We start from the raw sequence: 19188 nt of genomic DNA, 5'->3' as shown, positions 1-19188 counted from the left end.
TAAAATAGCCAGTGTCATGTCTTCTTAGTTATCAATGCTCCTAAGATGTCAACATCAACTGATGTTCATATGTAACATAGCTCTCACCTTTTGAAACCCTCTCATTTAATCTATACTGTAATCATATTATTTGGGTAGATTTTTATCTGAGTTTGAAAGCTGAGGCTCAAAAAGGTAATGTACCTGTTGTTATCCAACTAGTAAGCAACACAACTACAAGAAGGTATCACCATGGTTAAGTTGCTATTACTTTTTTTTTTCAATCTTCACCCAGGGATATGTTTTGAGAGAGAGAGAGGAAAGTGGGGGAGGGGGAAGGGAAACATCAATCGGTTGCCTCCCGTACATGCCTGACAGAGAATCGAACCTGCAACCTAGGTATGTGCCCTGACCGGGAATCGAACCCTCAATCTTTTGGTGTACAGGACGATGCTCCAACCAACTGAGCCACCCGGCCAGAGCAATATTACTTTATTTTCATGAGATGAATTGGACTCTTTAAGAGAGGGGTGTCAGCAGTAGGAAATTTTTCCAGATACCCGTGACATTATATATGTACATGTATATGTGGCATATACATACATATTCTCTCTTATATCTATATGTATGGATGTAGATGCTTATAGACATGTCTACTGTAGTGCAGCAGAAAGAGCCTGGAGTGGAAGACCAAAAGAGTTGGATTCTAGATTTGGTTGTGTATAACTTTGGATAATTCTTTCCACATTTTGACCTTGGTTTTTTTACAACTGCAAAATAGGGGGCTGGACTAGGTCATCTTTAAGGTTCTCTCTAGCTTATTAGACTCCTGATTCTCACACTCAATATCCTCTGCTCCAGCAGGGACCTCCTTCCTAGTTGCCCTGACCAATAGTTGGCCCACTAGCCATTGCTCACACATCTCCAGGTATGGGGTACACATTCCCTTCAGAGACAGCCCTTTCCACAATGAGAAAGTCTGAATATTAGAAGGCCTTGCCTTCTATGTTGAAATCTTCCTGCAGTCCCATTAAAATGTCCAGTAGCTATATCCTACTACCCTCTCACAGTTTATCATAGACCCCGCTCTTTTAAGCAAGTAATGTATGAACCTGTGTAATTTTTAAGTAGAGGTGGGATTAACTGGCCCTTACCCACACCCATCAGGGTTCCTCCCAGCACACAGATTTTGTGGCTTCTAAGGCCACAGAAAATTCAGGGCACTTGGGCAAATTTAGTTACTTGCTAAGCCTGTTTGTAACTAGGTCTCCCTCCTACTTATTCAGCACTCTCTTGTTCATCTACCAAGGAGACTTGAGGGTCAAGGCAAGAATCAGATATAGAGCTTTGTCCAGACATATAAATCTAATGGTCAATAAACCGATTAGTCTAAGAGGCATCCTTGATGTGAGGATCAATGCCTTTGAAGGTGTAGGGGCTCTACAGCTGAAAATGATTTATGACAGTGCAAAAGGATTGACAAGAGGACTTGCTAGTGTACTCACTCTCTTTATTATCCTGTTTGATGGAGCCTAAAATTGTGGATAGGAACCTGAGAGAAAGAACAGGGTGTCATGAGCCTCTTTTAAGGCAAAGCTGGGACTTCTAGTGTCAGATTCCTTTTTACTCTCACGATATTGCCTTTAGTGGAATGATGACACAAATGTTAATATACCAAATGCCCAAGATTGGCTTCCAGAGACCTATAACTCAGAAAGGAGTTCTGCCCAGAGCATGGCAAACCCTCAACTCTGGGCCCAGCTCTGCACTGATTTGCTGTGCAGTTTTTGGGATGTCTCTGCCCCTCTGGGCTCCAGGTTCTTCATCTGAAACAGAGAGTATTGAATTCAAGTCTATAATGTCCTTAAGGCATTACAGTCCCAAGACCTAACTCTCTGACCTTCAGATTTAGGTAGAGCTCCTTTAAGGAGTGTCAGGTCACCCTTGAGTGAGTTGAGTCTACATTCATTTTAGCAAAATGCATTAGTTTTTGTGTGTTTTTGTTTGTTTGTTTGTTTTCATCAAGCCCAGCAGCAGCTTTTACTTAGATGCACAAAGCAATGACCCTGAATTTGGTGGTGCTCAAGGTAGCCAAGGCCACAGCCCAGGGGATTTTCCAGTGATCCTCAAGGCATGAACAGGACCACCAGTCGGTTGTGGAAAGTCCTCTGCAATCATTTCCTCATGAAAGTTTCACTGAAATACTCAGAGACTTAGAATGTCTGCACTGGGAAGGCCCCTCTAATATTATCTGAATGAGGCTATGTCTTGAGAAAAGAATTAGCCTGACTCCCTGGCAGGGCCCAGGGCAGTTTCTGCAGCCTTCTGACAAAGACAGCACCCTTGAGAGCCACTGTGGTCAGAGGGAGGAGCCCTGAGTCCTGAATCCTTGCGAGCAGTCAAGCTCGCTCAGCATATGTTCAGTCTCTCATCTGAGACGTTTGAGTTGGTCCGATGATCTCTGAGGCCTCCTCCAGCTCCGCACTGCTGCTTCTCCCGCTCGGACTGTCTGGACAAACAGGCCAGGCCTTCTGCAGCAGCAGCATTTTGGCTGCCAAGGGTGTTTTGGCTACTGATTTGTCTTCTGAGTATGTGTGTGTCTTCATTTCATAACATGGACAAGAGAAACATTCTCAGACAAGGTTATTCTTAGATGTGGAAACCAAATTCTACTGCAATCTCTCAGAGCCATTTGATTTTCCTCAGAGGGATGATCTCAACACTATGTAAGGTAGTTGTCCTTGTGGTGAGGAGGGGGAAGTGCAGGCTTTCCCAGGGATCAAAATCCCAGAGCTGAGTCTCCGGGAGCATAAAGGAGAGTCACTAGTGTTGGCTTGTTAACTTTAAAGACTCATAAAATGATGGCATTTTAGACTGTAAAATTTTAGAATCTTAGAATCCTGGAGTCTTTTTCAAGTTGGATCATGCCAAGGAAGCCATAGTTTAACCTTCTATCTACTGTAGTCTTTCAGACCAGTCTCTGCTTGTATACCTCCAGGACAGGAAGCTCACTATCTCTCTAAACAGTGAGAGAAAAAGAATAGCTAACCTTTATGAAGTGCTATTGGACACTATTCTAAGGGCTTTGCACTTATTAATGTACTTATCACAGTAACCCTACGAGTAGGTTCTATTATTACACCTCCCCCCCCCCCCAATTTTACAGATGAGGAGACTGATATATTCTACAATTGTTAAGTAGTAGGGCTGGGATTTGGACCCAGGCAGTCTGTCTGGCTCTAGACTAACAACCACTACTCTGCTGGATAGCTTTCAGAGACAGGCATCTTAGGGTTTGGGGGTGTCTTGCCCTCCTGTGGAAGAGAGATGCTCTCCACTCTGGCAGGACTCCCCATACCTTGTTTTACCCTTTTAAATCATGAGTCAGCAAGATAATAAATATTTTAGACTTTTCAGGCTATATGGTCTCTTTTATAACTAGTACTGTAGCAGGAAAGCAGCCAAAGTCCATGTAATTGAATGGCATGGCTGTGTTATTATAAACTTTACCAAAACAGGCTCTGATTACCAAAAATTGCAGTTTGCCTGGTTTAAATGTAAATAGAATGAATAAAATATTCTGTGGTAAAATAAATTTGGGAATAATCTCCTGCATATCCCTATTTTAAAGATTCACAGTTCATCTTGTCATTTTAAAACTTCTTAGGGCCATGGAATAAAAACCCCCAATCTATTTATCTCTATTTTATATTGCTGCTTTCTTTCTTTTTTTTTCTTGCAAAATAATGATTAAGATCCCTCAGAATCACAGTCCCTTGTGTACTATTGGATGTGCCCAGCCACCTTGTTTTGCAGAAGGTCATCTATGTCTCCAAGCCGAAGTACCCCTCAGATGGCTTCTAGAAGTCTGCAGAGCTAAACTCCCTGTTTTCCCCATGTATCTGCTTCTCCTCTGAACACTTCTCATGATTAGCTCCACAATCTAGAAACTTGGAGGAATCTGCTGTAGACTTCTCCCTCAGCTGGCTCACACCACCCCTTCTAGTTAGTTTCCAGTTCTTATCAGTGCTCCCTTCTCTTTCATGTATTATTTCCCCTCCATCTTCTTTGCTACTTATTTCCCAAGTGTGTTTGACCACAAAATTGGTTTCTCATGGAACAAACTGTGGATCTCCAGGAGGAAAGATAAATGACATGACTCCGGGGAGAGGACAGGACATATTTTATGGTGCCTTTGTGGCAACTAAACAGCACCTCCCAGATCCTACCAACTCATCTGGGACTGGAGCACCAAGCCAGAGCTCTGATGTGGCCTGAGAGAGATTTGTGACGATGTGGCACTGTCCCTTCAGCTCAGAAAGCAAGAGAGCGTCCCATAAGACCTGCCTTCTCAGCCCCAGGATCTCCTCCTGTAGATCTTTGAGTTCTGTCCAGTCATTCATTTGTGATTCTCGTTCCTGAGTGATGCGTGTTTCAAGTGTTTCCTGTGAACATAGAATCTGAGTTTTTTCTCTGAAGAGTCAGGGGCAGCAGTCTGGTTGGTTGGCCAATGGTGAGTTTCTTAGGGTCTGACTTCTCAGCCTCCCCCCAGATTTTGTCTACTCTGCTGAGTTACCCACATGTCCTGGGTTCCAAATTACTATGAACCTTTGTGACCCCTGACTTCAGGCCTTCAGGCAGAGGTGGCCCTGCCCCATGCCCCAGGGGGAGAGGAAATACCAGCTCTAGAGAGCAAAGTTTTTCAGCATCTCTGAAGGTGAGGATCTTTGAATGGTGTTTTGTATGGAGTTTTTTGTTTGTTTTTTTAGTTGATTTCAGGGAGGAAGGGAAGAGGGGGAGAGAGAGAGAGAGAGAGAGAGAGAGAGAGAGAGAGAGAGAGAGAGAGACAGACAGACAGACATCAATGATGAGAATCATTGATCGGCTGCCTCCTGCATGCCTCACACTAGGCATGTGCCCTAACCGGGAATCAACCACTGAGCCATGCCAGCTGGGCTGTATGGAGTTTTCATCTTAAAACTTGGCACGGAGGAAGGGGAATATGGTGGAAGGAGAGATACAATGGGAAAAAGAAATGAGAAAGGGGGAAATCAAGAAAGACAGAAATAGCAGAAGATACCCTGAGTGCTTAGTGAGGAGACAGAAAAGCAGCAAGACAGAGAATACAATAAAGAGTGGGCAAATTATATAATACATTAAGCAATCAAGAATGTAAATTAACAACAACAAAAAGTTATACTATTATGCATTTATGTATAAAAAATAAAGTGAGCAGGTTGAGGGTCCCCCATCTGTGTGCACCTGCCTCTCATGGCATGTAGCTCAGAATCCCAGACCATCTGAGCTACCAGGGTCCCTTAAGAGATCATCTGCTTCCATCTGTTATTTTATAGATGAGAGCCCTAAGATCCAGAGAAGTACAAGATGCCAGAATTCACATGCATCCCTGTGCACCAGGACTGAGGGAGCTGCCTCTGGGAACAGGGCTCTCTGAGGGGAGCCCTGCTCTCTGTCTGTTCTCATCTGTGTTTCCAGCCTGGATTCAGCCCATTCTTGTCCAGGGGGTCGTGACTGGAACCTGCTACCTTCCAGCGATGCTGTTCTGCCAACTAATTGGAAGTCTTTCTTATTGCTTTGGTACAGGATATACTGCGGGGACACCATACAAGGTCCCACCGACCCAGAGCAATACTGCTCCACCCCCCTACTCCCCATCACCCAACCCCTATCAGACGGCCATGTATCCCATCAGAAGTGCCTATCCTCAGCAGAATCTGTATGCCCAGGTAGGTGCATGTGGAAGCCTGGGCCCACCTCTTCTTCAGGTAAAGGAGCCACCAGCCTGAGTGGGTGGGTGGGCGGGTGCAGGTAAGAAGGAAAAGGAAGGCGAGCTCCTGGTTCTGGCCAGCTGTCATGGAAACAATATCCCTGCGGTCTGTACATTCCCTCACTCCACCTCAGCCCCTGGGAGTGACACTCAAAGTCACTTAGGTTAACGGAGCCCAGAATGCAAGATGGGCAAGGGCTCTTGGAGATCATCTAGCTCAACTGCTTTTTTATATACAAACTAGAGGCCCGGTGCACGGATTCGTGCACTGGTGGGGGTGTGGCCTGCGGGATCGGTACACTGGGAGTGCTGGTCAGCCCAGCAGCTGTGGATCTGCCCTCTGAGTGGCTGCTCCCACTGTGGGAGCGCACTGACCACCAGGGGCAGCTCCTGCATCGAGCATCTGCCCCCTGGTGGTCAGTGCACGTCATAGTGACTGGTCGACCAGTCCTTCTGGTCGTTCCGTCGTTTGGTCGGTTAGATGGGGAATCCGAGACCCAGAGAGGTCACCTATTGGGTGAGTCAGGATGAGAACCCTTATGTCTTGGGCATCTCTCCCTACCCCTCACATCCACTCTTCCTTGATAAAGTCTGTGAGCTTGAGTGGGGAGGACATATTAATGCCCAGGCTCTGCCACCAGTTCGCTGTATGACCTTGGACAAATCACTCTGTGTTCCTCAGTGCCCCATCTGGGCTCCTTCAGCGAGAGAATGTTGTATTCTGAGGGGATGGCAATGCTACAGTGACTATGAGGCTTTAACACACTCAGGGCACATTTTTCTGGAGTGACAATTTTACATGAGGCTCTTTTTTTAAAATTTATTTATTTATTTATTTATTTATAAATATATTTTTTATTGCTTTCAGAGAGGAAGGGAAAGGAAGAGAGAGATAGAAACATCAATGATGAGAGATAATCATCGATCGGCTGCCTCCTGCACTCCCCCTACTGGGGATTGAGCCTGCAACCCAGGCATGTGCCCTTGACCGGAATCGAACCCAGGACCCTTCAGTCCGCAGGACGACGCTCTACCCATTGAGCCAAACCAGCTAGGGCGAAGCTCTTTAAAAAAAAAAAAAGTTTTTATTGATTTTAGAGGGGAAGGGAGAGGGATGGAGAGATGGAAACATCGACGAGAGAGAAACATCTATTTATTGGCTGCCTCCTGCATGCTTCCTAGTGGGAATCAAGCCCACAACCCAGGCATGTGCCCTGACTGGGAAGTGAACTGGTGACTTCTTGGTTTATGGGTTGATGCTCAACCACTGAGCCACCTGGATGGGGTTACAGGAGGTTTAAGTAATATAGAGAATGCTTTTTAAATATAAAAAACAGCTATATTGTAAAGAGCAAAACTTTAAAAAGAAAACAATAGGCTTGAGATACGTGTTTCTTGTTTATGGTAGGCTGCTTTGCACTCTGCTCTGACCTCTGGGGTTGCAGACCACATTCTGAAGCTCTTGTCATTATTTAGTAGAAAGGTTTGAGAAGCTCTGGATTAAGATGATCCAGGGGCCCTGCCTACTCCCCACAAGGGTCAGCAGGCCTGTGGGCTGTGACAGTAGGAAGCAGCCATGTGGTCCAGGCATTTGAAAGTCACCTCAGACCACGGTCTCGGTCCTCAACCTTTTTCCTAAAGGGAAGAGGTGGTAAGAGACATCTAGGGAAATGCTCTGCACCGGTGACATTCTTCCAGTAAAGTGACGGCACTCGCACCGGTAAGAACAAAAGGACAGTTAAATACTGAGGAAGAAATCACTGAGAAATTGTTTAAAAAATAATAATATGGCCCTGGCTGGTTTGGCTCAATGGATAGAGCGACGGCCTGTGGACTGAAGGGTCCCAGGTTCAATTCCAGTCAAGGGCACATGCCCGGGTTGTGGGCTCAATCCCCAGTGTGGGGCGTGCAGGAGGCAGCCGATCAATGATTCTCTCTCATCATTGATGTTTCTCTCTCTCTCTCCCTTCCTCTCTGAAATCAGTAAAAAAATACTTAAAATAAAATAAAAAATAATATGAAGTGATATAAAAAATAGCAAATAAAGTTTCAAAACATAATAGAGAATTGAACTGCATAAATAGGTCACAATATATATTTATATATTGTATATGAGGCCTCTAGAACCTTAAGAAATGCCAAAAATTTACTGTTAATAACTCATTCTCAAATTGCCCCCTTTAAAAATCAAATTGCCCCCCTGTGGGGCGCCTGCTCCACGTTGGGAACCACTGCACTAGTCCTTCACGTGTGCGCACAGGGCCCTGGCGTTCACCAGCATGCCCATGTCTTCTTCACTCATTGACTGCGGCCCCTGCCTTTACATTTTAGGCAGCGTATAGAGCACATTGCAATAAAATACAAACATTTTAAAATGCCAAATCAGTGTTACAGGAGTAGAGCTATTACCCCACTAGATCATCCCCGCAGCCCTAGGGTTGGAGCCTTTTCAGACCAGAAGCTGAGCCCAGCACTGAATTGTCTTTAGTCACATAGTAAGGCAGAAGCGGAGCCCCAGCTGGGCCCATACCCTGTGTCCCTGGTCCATGCTTCCCTTAGGGCCTGGGAAGAATAGGCTCCCCACCCCCGCTTCTCTCCACACTCACCCCCCCCCCCCACCTTTAAAAGCCTATGTGACCTCAGCCTCTTCTCCCCCAGGGAGCCTACTACACACAGCCGGTGTACGCCGCCCAGCCCCACGTCATCCACCACACCACGGTCGTCCAGCCCAACAGCATTCCCTCTGCCATCTACCCGGCACCTGTAGCTGCCCCCAGGACCAACGGCGTGGCCATGGGCATGGTGGCTGGCACTACCATGGCGATGTCAGCAGGTGAGGGCCATCTTTGTGTCAGCGTCCATTCATCCCCCTCCTCCAGGAACTCGTGACAGAGTGGAACACAGTCATGGAATTGTAGCATCATAGGAGAAATCCTGTGCTGGGGCTTCTGGGAAATAGAGGCGGGGGCCCTCTAAATCTGTCTGCAGGGACCAGGAAGATCTCACCAGGAGAGCATATTGAGCTAGGCCTTTAAGGATGAACAGATGCTAGCCAGAGAAATGAAAGGGGAAAGGGCAGTCCAAGCAGAAAGACCATGAGTATGGCGAATGAGAAATGGCCTAAGGCACTTAGAAAATAGTGTGTGAAGTTGTGTGAAGTTGGAGGGGTGGCTGGAAAGTGGGGAAGAGAGTAGGTTGGAGAAGGGGGTTTAGGCGGAGGAGAGATGGGCTTGAAACATCCCCTCTGGCTGCAAGGTGGGGGCAGGATTAGATGTGGGGGCTGGAAGCACGTAGTTCAGAGGAGAGATGATGACATGAGGACTCTGATGGCAGCAGTGGCTCCAGGAAGGAGAGCATGGGGAATGTTACTTAGCAGGCAGGAGCATAAGGACCTGTCTCATAATTAGTTGAAATGCATGGGAGAAGCAGGCGTTCAGGACTGTTCTCCACTTCTAGCTTACTCCAGAACGTAGACCCCCCCCCAGGGACCTGGAGGATGGGGCGGGAGAGAAGCCAGAGGAAGAGCAGGTTTAGGGAAGTCTGGAGGAGTTGGTATTCCAGAAAAGAGATGAGAAGACAAGAGGGCTATGAGTGATTTTAGAGTCCCAGCTTCTAAAGAATCAGCTGTCACCTTCTGAGGGAAGAGAGTACAAGGCGTCGAGTGGGTGGGAGGTAGGCGTTTGGGACTTTATTCTGCCCCTAGGGGAAACGGTTGTTGAAGTCTCTCATTCCCCAGATCACATCAGGGAGCTTTTGAATGCTGCTCGGTGCCAGCCTTGTTCAGGTCCTGGGTACCAGGTACCAATAGCTCAGACCAGAGCCCTGGTCTTAGGAACAACTAGGTTAGTGGGAAGCACAACCACATAAGCAAGATACCCCTCAGTCAGATATTTCTGCAGTGACAGGAGCATCCAGAGAAGAGGCCCCTGGAGAAGGGATGGGCTCTGCCCTGAGCATCAGAAAAGCTTTTCCTAAGGAGGTGAAACCTGGCAAGGTGGGGAGGGGCGGGTCCGTTCATGAGCTGGCGGGAAGGTGGGGGCCCAGGTGGGAGCAGCTGTGTGGAAGAACATGGCCGCCTCCTCTCCATCCCAGGGCCCGGGATGGCCTCATCAGCTTTGCTCTTCTCTCTCTGGATGCTCAGGTACCCTGCTGACTGCACCCCAGCACACCGCGATTGGGGCACACCCTGTCTCCATGCCAACATACAGGGCCCAAGGGACCCCTGCGTACAGCTATGTGCCACCACACTGGTAAAGCCTGCAGCCCATCCAAGTGAGTGGGGTACGGGGTGGGAGAGGTGGGAGGGTGATGAACACTAGGACTGCTTCAGAATCCCAGGTGTCATGGGGCAGGGACAGTTACCAGTTGCTTTCATGCTTCAGTTCCGTAATATCACTCTTCATAATAGTGTCACTTTACATATATTCTAGGTACTTAACATGTTATCTCATATCCCATCAGCTGTGGTGTACAGATAACTACTTAGTTCAGCATCCCTAACCAGTAAAAATGAAGCAGGGACTTGAACTCCAGTCCTCTAGTACTAAATTCTAGACTCTTTACCATACGGTCTTCACACTTCTTTTAACTGTGGGCACCATTTTTCAACGGAAATCTTACTTCAATCAGATGTTGGCTCGGACTGGTGCCAACCGCTGCCACCCAGTTCCTCTTGCCCTCGGCAGCTTCTGAGGCAATGCTAGTGAATCACAAGGGGCCAGGGGTGTCAGCAGCCCTGCCCCCCACATCCTCCAGGGGCTCTTGCACTGGACGGGAAGCAGGCAGCTCCGCTGGGAAAGCACAGAGGGCTCCCAAGCGGGGGGAGGGGGTCCCCTGGCTTCCTGAGTGGCCTTGGGAACACCACTGTCACTAACAGCTCTCCCCTTCCTCCCCAGATCTGGAGTCACACATTGTATGCAACTACTCAAGTCTTACAGGTGCTGGAGCAGTTCCCTAGCAGCACCACCTCTATTTGCAAGAAGAGACAACGGAAGTGCAAGGGTCACTTTATGCATCTTTAGCGGTTTTGATTTTTATTTTTGGTTTATGTAAAAGCTGCTTTTTCTAATCTCCTGCCTCTCCCCACTACCCTCCTCTTAGCCACTGCCCTTCCAGCTTCACCCCTCCTCCTACCTGACCAGGCACTTCCTCTCTGCTCTTCTTCTTCCCTTCCCCAAGCGTCCATTCCCCGGGGATCCCGGTCTAGCGGCAGGTAGAGAGTGGGGGATATTGCAGTGGTTCAGCTGAAGGCACGATTTCCGATTTCCTTTGAGAAGCCTAACAGATGTAGCCCTTGGGTCCAGGGTGGGAACTCAGAGCTGTTGAGCAGGCTCCATCTTTGGGGGATTGTTTCCTTTTTTTAATTTTTCTCAAGATTAGTTTAGGACATTACCATGTCCTGACACAAATGAAATGTCTTCTGAGAACCATCACCACAGACCAAGAACAAAACACCTGATTAGGTAGGAGTGTTCATAGGAGCTTAATACCCCAGGTGAGAACCTGGGAAAAACAGATTTTTTGGGGAGAACTTGGGGGTGGGGGGAGCACTGTGTGAGGGAAGAGGGAGAGAGGTACCTGCCTGCTGGCTTTGGTTTGTAAGGCCTCTGGCTAGATTGCCTGGGCCTAGACCCTCTGATTTGCACAGTAATGTAAACTGACCTGGCACTTCCTCAGAAGGTGATTTTGACCTCAGACCTGCCAAGCAGCTGCAGGGTGGTGGGCTCCCAGGGTGGAAGGCCAGGTGCCCTGTGTAACCCAGACCTTGGCCCCTGAGCCCCCATGGACCCACTCTGATGAGGAGCCAGCTCCTGATTAGCGTGGGGACCTATGGCGTTTCTCTCCCTTCCTTCTGCCCTTCCCAGTGCCAGAGCTCACCCATCTGTCCTTGGGGCTGGCAGGCCGGCCAGGCTCTTGGTTACCTTTAGCCACTCATGGCCAAAGTGAAGGAACCACATTCCAGATGGGTGCTGGCAGCTCTGAAGGTCAGAACAGTGAAGGAAAAGCAATAGCAATAAACATTTCATAGACTCATGGACCTGAAGGGACCTTAGCGATCATCTCATCCATTCCCCTATTTGACAGATGAGGAAGCTGAGGCCTGGAGAAGAGGAAAGGACTTCCCTAGATCTTGCAGTAAATTAGCATTAAATGCAGCCTTTCTACCTAGGGGCATGTTGCCCACAAAAAGTGACCTAGGGATGGATTGCCTTGGTTTTGTAAAGATTAAGTCAGCAGAGCCCACATCTGGTGAGCTCTGGAACAGTATCTGTCTGGGTTTTTGTTTCTGTTCTTTTCCTCCCTAGACTCCAAAGGCAGGGGGAAGACTGGGCAGAGGTTACATGGGAGCAGATGGCAGGAACAGAAATTGCAAATGAAGAAATAGCATTTGGGAATTCTGTGAAGACATCTGGAACTTATGTCCTATACCTGACTCCAGCCCTAGGAGAATGAGCAGGTGGGCTGTCTGAAAAGGAGGGTCCATGCATTTAGGACAGTAGCGCCTCATCCTGAGAGGAGAGGAGGACCAGGATGAGGCCTGAGAGAAGAGGGGTCCCTGGGTCAGGAGGCCCTGCTAGTCTCAGCTAGGAGCCTGGTTTGCCCCCCTGCACCTAGCACATGGCTGGGCCAGCAGCACCCCCTAGTGGGGGCAAGGATATTTTACTGTACAGAGTGGGATCATTGATAATATTTGGGACTTTTAAATAACTTTTTAAATTCATTCAAACGTGGACATATCCCTATCTCTACCACCCATCACTCCCTAAAGGAGGAAAAAAATCAGAAACCCTTGGGCCAGGAGGGCAAAGCTCATCAGCATCCTCAGCCCAGAGTCAGAAGTTGGGGCCAACCTTCTTGGCCTGCAGGGACCTGGAGGACCAGTAAGGAGAAACCCGTCTGTTCCGGGTGCTGAAGTTTCATTTTAAAACCACAGAGTTTCCCAGTGTTAATCCATTTTTTGCAAATACCTCCTCCTCTCTGGTTTAGATTATGTCATACATATTTGGAAAATGCCAAAATAATAACAGGAAACCTTTACATTTATCAGGTGCTTCATAGATTTCAGAGCACTTCACAGCCTTTAATTTACTGGCCCTGAGACACAGCGACATGGTCAGAGTTGTTATGCCCACTGGACAAATGAGGAGCTGGTTCTAGGAGGAAAGGGAACTTGCCCAGAGTGAGCAGAACACTGGCTCCTGACAGGCTTCCTGAACCTGCTGCATCCAGATGGGCTGCAGGAGAACCAGAGGGGAAGGGAAAGAGGAGACTTAGGAAGGACCTTGTTACTTTTGTTCTTTCTCCACCAGTAAGTAAAAAATGTCTGGTACCTTGCAGTTCACAGAACAATTTCACATCTATCCTCTGATTTAATCCTGTGAAATAGATTATTCCTCCCATTTGACTTAGGAAACAAACTCAGAAAAGCAAAGTGACTTGTCTATCTGCTTTCTCTCTCCCTCCAAGCTGACTTATACACAGGCTTGCAGACTGATGCATCTATGCTCTGCACCCTCTTAGCCCTAGTATGTAACTCAGTATCAAAGACAGGCCCTGAGGCATAGCCAAGGCAGAATGGCTGTAGTCTGAGGAGCCCAGGCCCAGCACCCCTTTTGTAGTATGAGTGTTGGAGTCTCGTTCTCTTGCTCTGATGGAGATCCACAGCCTGGCCAGGCTTGGAGAGTCATTGCAAAGAGGCTGAGCCGGGAGGGCAGGGGCAGCAGTGCTTTGGTAGGAGCAGCACACCTGGTAGGCTCACAGGTGTCTGTCAGGAGGTACCATGGGCATCATCCAAAGGTACTGGTGGCCAGTAGGTCAGAGCCAGGAGGGCCCTGTCACTGTAGAAAGGCCAGCAAGCCAGAGAGGACAGGGTGTGCCAACATGGCAATGAGCTGCAGTGCTGGCCCCGCGTGCAAATCCCTCTCCACCCCCTCCACTGCCTCTCCCAGTACCACAGCTTGGTGGCCAGCATTAGGGGTATATAGGTGGTTCTAGTCACCAGCCAACCCTTTCACTCCCGCTCCCTTCTATTTGACTCCCTCTCAGTAGCCTGGCGCCGAGGAAGCTGGAGTGCCCCAATCGGCCACATTTTGAAAATGTTTAAAAATGTCTTCCCCGTGAGACAGGACAATTGCTGCTCCTCTCTCTCTCCTGGTAATGATCCTAAAGTGATACCCCTTCCCTAAATATTGAACAAGGACATACACCTGTCCAGAGTGTTTTCATGTACAAAGTACTTTGACATTGATTGCCAAAATACCCATCTTACAACTAAGTCTCAGAAGTCTTAAGACTTGCCAAAGGTCACAGAGCTCAAGAGAAAGAGCCAACACTTGAACTTTCAGATGCTCTGCTCTTCCTGCTGGCACCTGCTGGGTCTGAGTGGCAGGGGTGAGGAAGGGATGGCTTCCTGTCGTATCCCACGGGTGAGGACCAGGACCTGAGACAGTGCATAGTCCTGACTCCGTATCCCAACTCCTACCTCTGGCTGCTTGTTCCAGGTCTGAGGGATCTACGTGTAGGGGTCTGGGGTGCTTCTTTCGAGGAGCTTGCTTTGTTCTGCGTGGCCTCCGGAGTGAGTCGTGGGACATAATGTAGGGCAGGCCTCTTGGTCACCAAGTTCTGGTGTTGTTGTGCAGACAGGACTAGGCCAGTCTTAGCAAGGCCCTGGCTTAGCCAGGCCTGGAGCCCTGCATGTCAGGTTCCTCAGCTCTGCTGCATGGCCTGAGAGGGAGGGCCGAGAAGGCATGGGTCTTGGGCACAGAACTCTGACTAGAGTAATTTAGATCTCACTGTGGCATTTCTCCTCGTTGCAGTTGAAAGTGTGTGGCAGCTCTGCTTTTCCGTCCTGCATTCTACATCACTACAGGGTATTTCTAAGCCAAGCTCAGAAATCCAGAGGGGTTAGGTCAGACAATGGAGTGGGCAGGCGGGAAGCAGGCTCCAGGAGGAATCCAGGCCCGACCCACCGCGGAAAGCAGGATCACAGTAGAGACTCAGCCAGGCTAACATCAGATTCCATACCTGAGCCTCTGAGAGCTCAGGCTCCTATGGGCAGGCCAGGCCAGCTGCAGCATCTGTCCTTTACCTGTTCATGCTCCCCTCTCCTAGAGAACTCATTTCTGAAATTAGGCATTACGCAGTTCCAGGGCCCAGCCGTCAAAATTTCTGGCAGGCCAGCTTCAACATTCCATAGCCAACCTTGCCTGAAGCAGACTTGGGTCCCACTCACTCAGTTTCTTCAGTAGGTATTTTCTGTCCTGCATGCTATTGCATCCAGCCCAGTGGCCAAGTGAGACACACGGGAGTTCGGACAAAGCCTGAGGGAAACTAGAGCGCTCGCTTTCCTGTGGCTGCATCCGTAGTCCCGAGGCTCCGTGCGTGGCGGTGAGACCCCGTACCCATTCCAGCTTCTGGTACAGGGGTGTTTTCCTTCCCGGAGAGAACAGACATAACAGATTTGCAGATAAGTACCAGCCCCTGGGAGTCAAGTGGGTGAAATCATCTTTGAGCCGGACCCCAGCAAGACCAGCATCTGCAGGCTCCAGCCTTCCTCCTGCAGCCTGAGCATCGGGAAGAGTGGGACTGACTGCCCAGAGAGCACCTTCCCGGGTCAGCAGATGGTCTGGATCTAGGGTGGGACTTGAGCTTCTCCTCACCGAGGGGCGGCCAGACCAGGCCTCTACTGGAGTTGTCTGTAATGACCTTTAAAGGCCCAGGGCCTGTCCCCATCTCCTGTTTCATATCACCTGTTCTCATGGCATGTAACATCCCTGTGAGAGTGTTGTATATGATTTTGTATTTTTTAATTCATTTTAATCTACAGGTTGGAATCTGATTTTTAAATTTTATTGGAATTCACATTTTAAAAGGAAAAAACATTTAAAATAATAATAATAAACCTTTGACCAGTGTCTTCCAAGTAGTTGATCAAAGAACTTATAGGTGTTTTCAAAACACAGCCTGGAGCGCAAAGATTGGAAAGCCCCATGGCCTCGCTGGTGTACATGAAGTGTAAGTCTGGTTTGGTTTGGTTTTGGATTCTTTTGGGATTTTGTTTTGTTTTGATCAGATAGTGATCATTCTGAAAGATTGAAGCCAAGAATTTGTAACTATGATATTTACTGTAAGCTGTAGAACATTCAATAACTATTAAAAAAAAGTTTCCCAAAAAAGTCTGGGGTGACCAGACTGGTGGTTATTGGGGCAGGGGGCACAGACCACCTCCTGGCCAGTGAGTCCCCGGGCTTCTTCCCAAGTTGGTTCTAAACTTGTTCTCACCAGGCAGGTCACACCTACCCTGCAGGCATAGGGGGCTGCCCCGGGACTCACCGTGGAGGGGCTGGTAGTGGCCATCAGCACCTGGACAAAGGTGTGTCACAGGGAAGCCAGGGATGATGAAGGCTGCATCTGCGTGCTCACTTAACGTGGCTGCTGCTGCATGTGGTGCCTGGTAACTCAGAATCCTCACAACATGATGGGCAGTGAGTCCTGTTAGGCCTGCCCTCGGGAGGGACGGCTAAGCGGGTAAGTACCCTGATCAAGGTGACAGAGCCGGGGAGGGGCAGAGTTGGAGCTCACACTTAGCCGGCTTCAAACTCCAGGCACCACCCCAGAGGAGGCAATGCCTGAGCTTGCTTAAAGGGTCCGTCTGTCAGGTGGGAAACTGGGAAGTTACGTGGTTCATCAAGTGTTGGCAGTCTTGCATCCTAAACATCTCGCTCTTGTCTCCCCTCTGGACAAAGCCACTACCCTCGTCCAGGTCAGGGCTTCTCTCCCTGGTCATTGTGACCACCATTTCCTTCCAGGGCCTGGCCCCCCACAGTCTGTGCTCTCCTAGCCTCCAAGTACTCAACCTCCTCCACTGGAGAGAAAACAGGCCCAGCTTGGCTCACTGACCTGGCTCACACTGGGGCTGTAATTGCAACCCAGACTCCTCTTCAGCTTTTCCACCAGCCCTCACTCTGTGCCGCCACAGCACCATCCCCGGCTTCCCCTCCTGTGCTCACCTGGCGAGCAGCTCAGTCGGGTGTGCGAGGGGAGGGTACCTCTGCCCACAGGCAGTGCTCTCCAGGGCAGGAAGGGGATTTTCCCCAGCAACTTGGCGCCAGGTCACAGTGACAGGGCTGAGGGCCCAGAGCAGTCAGGGAAGCGGAGAACTGGGCCCAGCACCCACCATTCTGACCCCTGCAGGAAAGGCTGTGGGTAGAGTAAGGAATGGTCAGCCCAGCGCCCCACCCTGTCCTCCACTTCCCATCCCTGCCAGTGGCCTGAGCCAGCCTTGAGCTTAACAGCTGGCAAGGTCATCAGGATTTAGAGGGGACAAGCCAGGAGAGCTTCCGGGTGAGGGTGAGGGAGGGTGAGGATGGGGTGCTGCCGCTATTTGGGAAAGGAAGAGCAAGGACTTTCTCATAGGGGAGTTATATTTGCAAGCCAAGAAACTGATCATTCAGCCCAGAAAAGACCCTAAACTCTGGGTCTGATACATCTGCGTTTGTGGAAAGGGGCTCCTGAAGGCCAGGGGCATCAGACACACCCCAACCTTGACCTCAGGTCCTCTTCCCCCCTGGGAGCTGGCCTCAACGTCCCCAAAGGACAGTAAAGAAACTGGCCCAGCCACAACTTTACCTTCTAGCATGCAGAAAATTGGGGGGTCTGGAGGGGCAGTGTTTGTTGCCCCAGGTCCTAGCACCAAAGCACGAGTGTCCCTTACCTGGCCTGGGAAGCCCTTTCTCCACCCTGGCCGGTACCTGGATGTGCCTCACCCCAGGCGAGAGGGCATCTAGAAGGCACGGCCTACCCTCACCCCAGTGGGTCTAAGTCCTAGGTGAAACGGAGTTGGTTGGCTGAGGAGACACTGAAAAGCTAGACCCCGAGATACAGCTAACAGCTGGCAAAGGAGGGAACATGTCCTCGGGTGCCCGGTGATGCCTGCTAGCCCCCCACACGGACACCCTGTCCCAGACCGACAGCCTCTGGTGCTCCAGACAGTTCCTCCTGATGTCCAGCCTCCGTCTCCTTCCTCCCCTCTCCTAGAGTGGACGAAGCTTTGTCCCCTGGCTCCTCAGAGGTGCCCTTCCTTTCCTGCCCCCCTGGGAAGCCCCCGAGAGGAGGTGGGAAAGCTGGGATCTCCAGGCATGTCCTCCCCTCAGGGCAGAGCTTTCTCTGAAGCGGCCAGGCCAGGCCCTGCCCAGCAGAAAGGCCCACAGGAGTCCCCTCCACACTCCTGGGGCCTCTTTCCTGTTAGCTTGTAAGTGTGTCCCCTTCTTCCATCTTAAAAAAACAACAACAAACACCAACCCAGAATTAAACTGGAAATCCTCTCTCCCTGGAATCTTAAGGTCTCACCATCCATGGCCTGGCCCAGTCAGGCTTCTGCAGGGAGCTCGGCCCACTCAGCCTGGCCCTGCTCTCCCCGCTCCCTGGAGATGATGCCGCCACATCCCTGTTCTAACACGGACCCTGCATTCCCCCCCTCTCCCCCCACCCCCGACTCCACAGCAGCACCTGGCCTTGTGCCCCACCTTGCTCCCATTCCCCTTCAGGGATACTGCACTCTCCCGCTTTCCTTCCCACCTCCTTGCCAGTGCCCTGAGCCCTCTCCCTGGAACATGTCTCCCCTTACCCCCCCCCCCCCCCCAAGGCTAGTACTGGTAGAAATGCCTACCTGAGTGCTTCCAGATGTTCTCTCCAGATGCCTCAGGATTACTGCGCCTCTTCACCCACCCAGCTGTCCCATCACCAAGCCCTGGCGGTCTGTCCTAGGAATCTATTGGACCATCTGTTTCTATCACCCACGCAGCCCTGCCTCCACCATCTCTTGCCTGGATGTTGGCAACAGCTTCCTTGTGGAACCCGCGCTCCTGCCGCTCCCCCGCCCACCAACAAGCTGACCGTGCCCTTCCCCACCCTACATGCTTTAGAAGCTCCTTGGGGTCCCTGGGATCCGAGAGCCCACCTGGCTGCCTCCTAATGCCCACCCCACCCGGTCTCCACACCTGTCAAGACTGTTCTACTTCCAGCCTCTCCAGCTCCTCATTTCTGTTGATGGCTGGCCTGTCCCGTCCCCGTTCCCCGGCCCCCAGTATGTCTTACCACACCGTCTTCCAGGCTCCACTTCCTCTAGAGCTGTGTGTCCAATACAGAGCCACTAGCCACAGGCGGCTCTCGGAGCCTTGGACATACACTGGTTCAGAAGATGTGGTTTAAGCGTAAAGCACCAGATTTCAAAGCAAAAGCATTAGTGGCTCATTCACAATTTTTATGACGACTGCATATTGAAATGAAAATATTTTAGACATATTCTGGGTTAAATAGAATGCATTATTGATATCATTAAAATTCACTTGTTGGTTTTTTTTTTTTTACTTTTTAAAATGTGGCTATTAGAAAAATTTAAATCACATGACACACTATATTCC

General features: G+C 49.7%; 1 protein-coding gene across 3 annotated transcripts in view; it reads left to right on the top strand.

Annotated features, from left to right (window-relative positions):
• The window catches only part of FAM168A (family with sequence similarity 168 member A), a 167446-nt gene extending 151274 nt beyond the window's left edge, over window positions 1-16172 (top strand). Inside the window, exons 4-7 of one of the 3 annotated variants that reach the window (XM_079788906.1) lie at window positions 5584-5726; window positions 8426-8600; window positions 9909-10039; window positions 10663-16172. In XM_079788906.1, coding sequence (XP_079645032.1) covers window positions 5584-5726; window positions 8426-8600; window positions 9909-10021 — 431 coding nt within the window. In that variant the 3' untranslated portion in view covers window positions 10022-10039; window positions 10663-16172. The remainder of the gene's footprint in view (window positions 1-5583; window positions 5727-8425; window positions 8601-9908; window positions 10040-10662) is intronic. The other 2 variants (XM_079788904.1, XM_079788905.1) reach the window with 2 other exon arrangements.
• Window positions 16173-19188: the final 3016 nt, after the last annotated feature.

Source organism: Cnephaeus nilssonii (assembly GCF_951640355.1).
Source record: "Cnephaeus nilssonii genome assembly, chromosome: 13".
Classification (NCBI taxonomy): domain Eukaryota; kingdom Metazoa; phylum Chordata; class Mammalia; order Chiroptera; family Vespertilionidae; genus Cnephaeus; species Cnephaeus nilssonii.
This window is presented reverse-complemented; position numbering and strand designations above follow the sequence as displayed.